Source organism: Suricata suricatta, chromosome 8, assembly GCF_006229205.1.
Source record: "Suricata suricatta isolate VVHF042 chromosome 8, meerkat_22Aug2017_6uvM2_HiC, whole genome shotgun sequence".
NCBI classification, from domain to species: Eukaryota; Metazoa; Chordata; class Mammalia; order Carnivora; family Herpestidae; genus Suricata; species Suricata suricatta.
In genome coordinates, this window is record NC_043707.1 from 124,862,697 (window position 1) to 124,870,018 (window position 7,322).

Genomic DNA, 7,322 nt, shown 5'->3' on the forward strand with positions numbered 1-7,322 from the left:
GAAAGAGAGTTGGGGAGAGAGAGGGATGCAAAACCTGAGGGACTATCGAATACTGAAAGCAGAACTGGAACCGAGGGTTGAAGGGAGAGGCGGAGGGGTGGTAGTGGAGGAGGGCACTTGTGGGGAAGAGCACTGGATGTTATATGGAAACCAACTTGACAAACTATTAAAAAGTAATAAAAATAAAAATATTAAAATTAAAAAAAAAACACACACAACTGTATTTCTTTAGCTTCAGTCTTTGCCCCATTATATCATAGAGCATCGGTGTTATCAGTCATTGATACCCTAGTATGAATGGTGTTCAGATATTTTCTTGAGAAAAGGGTGATTAGAACTCTCCCCTCTTGGTGCCCACTTGGGGCACTGCGTAGCTTTGTGACTGGGAGCCTCTTGAAGGAAAGGGTTATCCCTGGCTAAATAGGTACTTGTTGGAATGAATGAATGAGTAAATGAATGAATGAATGAACCATGGTCCTCCTTTCCCATTCTTGTCAGAGCAAGGCTCCCTGCCCTAGCAGTCCTACCATTTATGCCAGGCACTCCCCATGGCACCTCACAGTGCAGTCTTAGTCTCTTTTCTGCCTGCCCCTCAGCCCCGGTCAAGCATCACAGCTTAAGGCTTTCTCTCTTCCTCTAAGCAGACACAGCTCTGCTTCCCCTGGGCTCCCGGGTGCCTTGTCCACCTCCCAGGACAGCCGCAATCACAGGTATCTGTTTAGTTGGCTCTTTCTCCCCTTAGATGGTGATGTCCCCAGGAGCTGAGTCTGTGTCTTTTACAGAGTGTGCACGCATAGCAGGCATCGGTGACTAGTTTAGTGAGGGAATGAATGAATGAATGAATGAATGTGAAGGTTGGTTGCTAAGAACAGTAGGGACAGAAATGGTATCTTGCCAGGAAGCCATTTCCTGAGATATGTCTGACAAGGGCATCAAGTGACCATTTGTTAGTCATTAGGGTGATTTGCCTACTGTACCAGGTAGAGCTCACTTTAGTCACAAATGACAAAATACCTGACATAACGTGGCTAAAACAAGATAGACATTTATTTCTTTTCCATATTAAAAGAAGTCTACAGATAAGGGGTCCAGGACAGATAGGGTGGCTCCCCAATCACCAGGACAAAGCTACTACTTTCTTGCTCCACCATCCATAACCTGTGGCTTCTACCTCATGGTCCAAAATGGCTGCCTGAGCTCTAGACATCACAAATGCGTTCTAGCCAAGAGAAAGTTATGATAGAGGGCCCCCCTCCCTCTCTTCCTTTTATTATTTTCTTTTATTCCCTCCTTTGTTTAAAAAAATAATACTTGGGGCGCCTAGGTGGCTCAGTCGGCTAAGTGTCCGGCTTTGGCTCAGGTCATGATCTCGCGGTTCATGGGTTTGAGCCCCGCGTTGGGCTCTGTGCTGACAGCTCAGAGCCAGGAGCCTGCTTCAGATTTTATCTCCCTCTCTCTCTGCCCCTCCCCTGCTCACGCTCTCTCTCTCTGTCTCTCAAAAATAAACTAAAAACATTTTAAAAAATACTTTATTTTTTAGAGCACTGTTAGCTTCACAGCAAAATTGAATGGAAAATACAGAGTTCCTATACACTTTCCACTCCACAAATAACGTCCCACACTATCACTGTCCCGCACCAGAATGGCATATTTGTAATAATCGGTGAGCCTACCTTGACACGTCATTATCACCCCAAATCCATCGTTTATATTAAGGTTCACTCTCAGTTTTGTACATTGTATGAGTTTTGACAAATGTGTAGTGACACGTGTCCACTAGCGGTATCATGGAGAATAGTTTCACTGCTCTAAAAATCTGTTGTGCTTCCCCTGTTTATCCCTTTCTCCTCTGGCAACCCCTGATCTTTTTATCATTTTCACACTTTTGCCTCCTCCAGAACGTCCCATAGTTGGAATCAGACAATATGCAACCTTTTCAGATTGGCTTTCACTCAGTCATATGCATCTTTTTTAAAAGATTTTGTTTTTAGGTAATCTCCACACCCGTCCCGGGGCTTGAACTCACAACCCTGACATCAACAGTCACATGCTCCACCAACCGAGCCAGCCAGAAATATACATTTAAGGTTCTTGTGTATCCTTTGTCACTTGAGAGCTCCCTTCTTTTTAATGCTAAATAATATTCCATTGTCTCCCAAGTTTTAGCCATTACGAACGAAGCTGCTATAAACATCCCTGCGCAAGGTTTTATGTGGAAATAGGCTTGTAGCTCATCCGGGTAAATACCGAGGAGTGCAGTTGCGGGATCAAATGGGAAGAGTATGTTTAGTCTTAACAAACTGCCAAGCTGTCTACCAAAGTGGCTGCACTGTTTCGCCTTCCCACCAGCAGAGTATGAGAGCTCCACATCCTCACCAGCATTTGGTGTTGTCACTGTTTTAGATTTTGGCCATTTTAATAGGTGTGTAGTCCCTCCCTCCCTTTTTAAAATTTATTCATTTTGAGAGAGAGGAAGGGGGGGAGGGGCAGAGAGAGAGGGAGAGAGAGAGTCTCAGGCAGGCTCTCTGCTCTCAGCACAGAGTCCGATGTGGGACTCAATCCCACAACCCTGGGATCGTGACCTGGGCCAAAATCAAGGGTCAGACACTCAACCAACTGAGCCCCTTCAGGCGCTCCCCCTCCTCCTTCCTTTTAAGAATATTTTCTGGAAACTAACATATGAAATATTCATTATATTACAAAGGTCAGCACTTCGTCGTATGACCATATTCACCTGCAAGGTAGGCTGGGAGATGTAGTCTCTATGGTGAGTGGCCGAGTGGCTGTCTGAAGTCAGGGTTCTCTTTGCTAAGGAAGAAGAGGGAGGGGACACCGGGAGCCAGCCAGCGGTCCTGGTCACACCGCAGGGAAGAGAGGTCCTCTCGAGTCAGCTTAAGCACTAAGGGGGATTTGCTGGGTGGATTCGGGGATATCTCACGAAGACCCAAGGACAGGAAGTGTGGCGGAGCCTCTCAGGGTGCGAGGTCTGGAGAGGTGCCAGAAATCAGAGCAGCATTTTTCCTGTGCTTGTCAGTGGCTGCGTGCATCTCAGTTGCTTCTTTCTGTACGTCTGCTTTGTTCTTTTCTCCTCGCACACGGTGGGAAAGGTATCTCAGCTAAGTACTTCAGATCAATGAGCTGACTTCCTGATTCCAAATTCCCCAGAGAGAGAAGCTGATTGGGCCAGCTTGGGTCAGGTGTCCACCCTGGTCCAGTCACCTGTGGCTAAAACAAGGTGACAAGGGCCCACCACTAGAGGGGAGACGGGCAGTTTTCAGAGAATACACGTCATGGGATGGGCAGAGTCATCGAAAAGTATCAGGGACGCAGACTTGATCATGGACGCAGACTTGATAAGTATCATGTCCCAGGACTTTGCAAAACATCATCCATTTAGGTAAACAATTATTGGGCATTTTCTGTATGCTAAGCACATCACCTGCCTTCTAGGGAGTTTTCTAAATCTCTTTGGAATGTGTTCATATCTTTAAGCTACACTGTCTTTTGGAGTAAAATCACAGCTCCTTAAGTTAGTCATCTCTTAGCTTTCCCTTTCAGGTCCCGAGGTGGGGATCAAGGGCCTTGGCGAATGTGTGTTTCCTCATCTAGGTCATCGGGAACTATAGTGATGTCCGCGTTCTCCCCTCCTGTCTTTGTTTCCCCAAGCTGATTCAGATATGGCCTCCTCTCCCCCATCTCCCTAAATCTTTGATGTTTTTCTTCATCCCTGGGATGGGCCTCCCACTGGTCCCACATGTGAAATTCATGCTCAAGGAGGAGAATGTTAGCTTTCTAGTCCCCCGAAGAAAAGTGCTCAGATCTGACGGACCCGTCTAGCCTCAGGAGCACCGCTGATAATGATCGTACGCACTGTTGGTTCTTTGAGGACATGCTCTGTGCTCAGCCCCCACCCTGTATGTGCACCATCTCATATGTATACCAGCCCTGGGAGGGAGGCATTACTCCCTCCCTTGTACAGGTAGCTACTCAGGAAGCTCAGAGCAACTTAGCAACTTGCTCCAGGTCACACAGCACCTGGGCATGGAGCTAAGCTTAGAACCAGACCCCTCTCCCTCCAGAGGCTCCCTACATGCCAAGGGCTTCGGAGAACACTCCACACTGACCCTGAGGTTGGCCCAGTGTATGTCCTCCTGTGAGTATCATTTAGAATCTTCGGAGATACCATTCCAAATGGGTTTGCTAAGTCTGGTCACAGTGAAAGTGATTCTCTGAAAATAAACTGATTCCTTTTTGGTCACGGGACAAAATAGGTAGGGCTGGGACATGTGGTTGGGTGTGGAGGTAAAGCACGGCACTGGAGCAGCCCCCGGAAGCCCAGCTCTGCTCCTGCCCCACTGCTGGACTCCAGGCAAGGCCCCCCGCTCTCTTGGCCTCAGCTTCCTCATCTGTGGTTCTGTCAGCCCTTTTCAGCCCCAACAGTCTATAATTTCCAGCTTAACTTAAGCATTTCATAAGGGCTCCATGGGGTTGGGGCTTCTGTACCCCACTGAAAGAGAGTGTGTCTGGGAGGTTTCGATCTGTGCCGAGCCCCCCTAGGGCACGTGAGTCCTGCTGCTCACCGTCACCTCCCCTGGCCTTCCCCACAGTCTGCCGTTCGTTCTGTAGCCCACAGAGGTTGTTTGATGTTGCCCCACAAATTCTTTTCCATTCAGGGTTGAGTATGGCCCCTTCTGCTTCCTGAGCCCGGTATTTGTCTTCGAGGAAGCAGAGATGTCCACATTCTCTCCTCTGGTGTTTTGCTAAACATTTTACGTGTACAGCACAGAGCCCGATGGGGGACTTGATCCCATGAACCATAAGATCATGACCTGAGCTGAAATCAAGAGTCAGATGCTTAACCAGCTGAGCCACCTGGGTGCCCCAAGCGCTTTGTATATATTCGTAAAACCATTCATTCGCTCAGCAACTCCAGTGTCTCCATTTTGCAGACAAGGTGCCCAAGGCTCAGAGAAGTTAACAGACTTGTCTAGATTGACACACTAGGTCGTGCCAGAGTCAGGATTCGAACCCAGGTCTGGCTCTCCCCCACTACGCCACATGCCTTGGAATCGCTGTGTCTACTTGGCCCACACTGGAGTTGGGGAGAAAAGTCTGTGGTCTTCCTGGGGTGGAGTGACTGATCTGTTTCCTATGTGGTTTGGGTGGGGTCTAGTTATGTTTGCTGGGGGTGCAGGGGGACCCTGGGGAAGAAACTTTATACCTGCGTTTCGAGGGTGGGATCATGGAGTCAGGTCCTTCTCCCAGCTAGGCATCCCTGAACTCCATCCACATTTGCTTCCAGATCCTAGAAGGAGACCAGGCCATCCTGCAGAGAATAAAGAAAGCTGTGCGGGCAATCCACAGCTCCGGCCTTGGTGAGTGAGCCTGCCTGATGCCCAGCGTGGCCGAGGACCCTGGCCTAGCCCCTGCCCTGCCCCGGCCCAGCATCGAGCTAACCCTCCCTTTCGCTATCTCCACAGGCCACGTGGAGAATGAGGAGCAGTACCGAGAGGCTGTAGAGTCCTTGGGCAACAGCCACTTGTCCCAAAACAGTCATGAGCTGTCCACCGGCTTCCTGAACTTGGCCGTGTTCACCCGCGAGGTGGCTGCACTTTTCAAGAACCTGGTGAGGCCCTGTTCCTTTCTCACCCAGCCCTTAGCCTAGGCTCAGGGCAAATCAAGTGGGCTTAAGAACCTGACTGAGAAAGTTTCCACCCTTCTCTGGGGCTGCCTTTGACCTCCAGTCTCCCTGGACCTTGACTGAGGACCCAATTCCCTTTCCAGTTCTGACCTACCATTTGTGTTCTTCTTCTCTGACTTTTTCCCCACGTCTTTCTTGCCTTCCCTCTGACCCTGCCCTCCTTTTTCTCTTCAGTGGTGAGTACCCAGCAGCACATGGGGCTCACAGAGGGGAAGAGCCCCACAAAGAGAGGGCTTCCTGGAGGAGGCTCAGGAGAAGGGAGGGCAGACCCTGGCATTCCTGTCTTTGTGCCGCTGTCTCCGCTTAACCCTCTTTGTCCTCTGCTTTCCCAACTGCATATGCTGTGTCCACAAAGCTTGGGAACCACCTGCCCTCCATCAGCCTTGTGGCTCCTGCACGTGGTCCCCTGAATAGGCACAGCTCTCGGTGCCTTACATGGATTAACTCATCAAGTCCTGGAGCACAGCTCTGTGGGTTCGGTTTTACTGTTTTCCCTACTTTACGGGCTCACGAGGTTAAGCAACTTGCCTGAGTTCATGTAGCTGGATTTGAACCCAGGTTGTCTGGCTCCAGTGTCTGAACTCAAGCGTGGCCGTAGCAACTCCAGAAAGCCCATCGCCCTCCAGGCTCCGTGGCTTTGGGACTGGCTTTCGTGGCTCCAGTCCCTCCCTTGCCCCGTCCCTGGCTGCATCATTTTTGAAGAGGCAGTTTGCTCGGCAGTTGAGCACCCAGACCTGAGGCTTAGACTCAGACGCTGCTCTGCCGCTCTCCGGGTGTGTGACCCTGACCACGTCACTCAGTCTGTCTGGGCACCTTCTGTAAAACTGTGCTAATAATGGCACCCACCTCACAGAGTTACAGTGAGGCTTATGCAAATTAAGCGCCTACCCTGGAGTAAGCGCTCAGTAAGTGATAGATAATATTGCCATCTGTCATTATTGTATCCCTCTGCATAGCACCACCTCTCACACTGTCCTGTATGTAGGGCTTTAGTGTTTGAGCTCAACTGAATTAGTGACCTCTTTTTTTTTCAAAAATTTTAAACGTTTTTATTTATTACTGAGAGACAGAGAGAGACAGAGCATGAGCAGGGGAGGGGCAGAGAGTGGGGGAGACAAAGAATCCGAAGAAGGCTCCAGACTCTGAGCTGTCAGCACAGAGCCCAAGCGGGGCTTGAACTCACAAACCGCGAGATCATGACCTGAGCCCAAGTCAGATGCTTAACTGACTGAGCCACCCAGGAGCCCCTGAATTAGTCACCTCTTTTGTTTTGATCTCTCCTCCTGCTGTTTTGGTGAAACTAGGCTTTCCTGAGGGTCTGCTCTGTGGTGGGCATTATACTAGGGGCTGGTGAAACAGGAAAAAAGCTGTGCCTTAGAGAGCCATAGTCAGTGGGCGAGACAGGTGCTGAGATGTGGGAAGACACCAAACATTACCAGCAGCTTGGCACAAGCTCAAGAACCCAGCCATTAGGGTCAGAGCCTGCCATGGTTCAGAAAAGAGAAGGTCAGCCTAGACCATGTGTAGGAGCAATCAGGAAGGCTCCCTGGAGGAGGGGAGGTCCAAGCTGTACTTTGAAAGGTGAACTAAAATATCAGACAGGCAATTTGGATTGCCAAAT

The 7,322-nt window shown here is 49.6% G+C and overlaps 1 protein-coding gene across 1 annotated transcript in view; it reads left to right on the forward strand.

The window, feature by feature from the left end:
• Positions 1-7,322, forward strand: part of ASAP3 (ArfGAP with SH3 domain, ankyrin repeat and PH domain 3) — a 45,240-nt gene that overhangs the window by 21,340 nt on the left and 16,578 nt on the right. Inside the window, 2 exon segments of the mRNA XM_029945877.1 lie at positions 5,303-5,375; positions 5,481-5,662. Of these exon segments, the coding sequence (XP_029801737.1) occupies positions 5,303-5,375; positions 5,481-5,662 (255 nt within the window).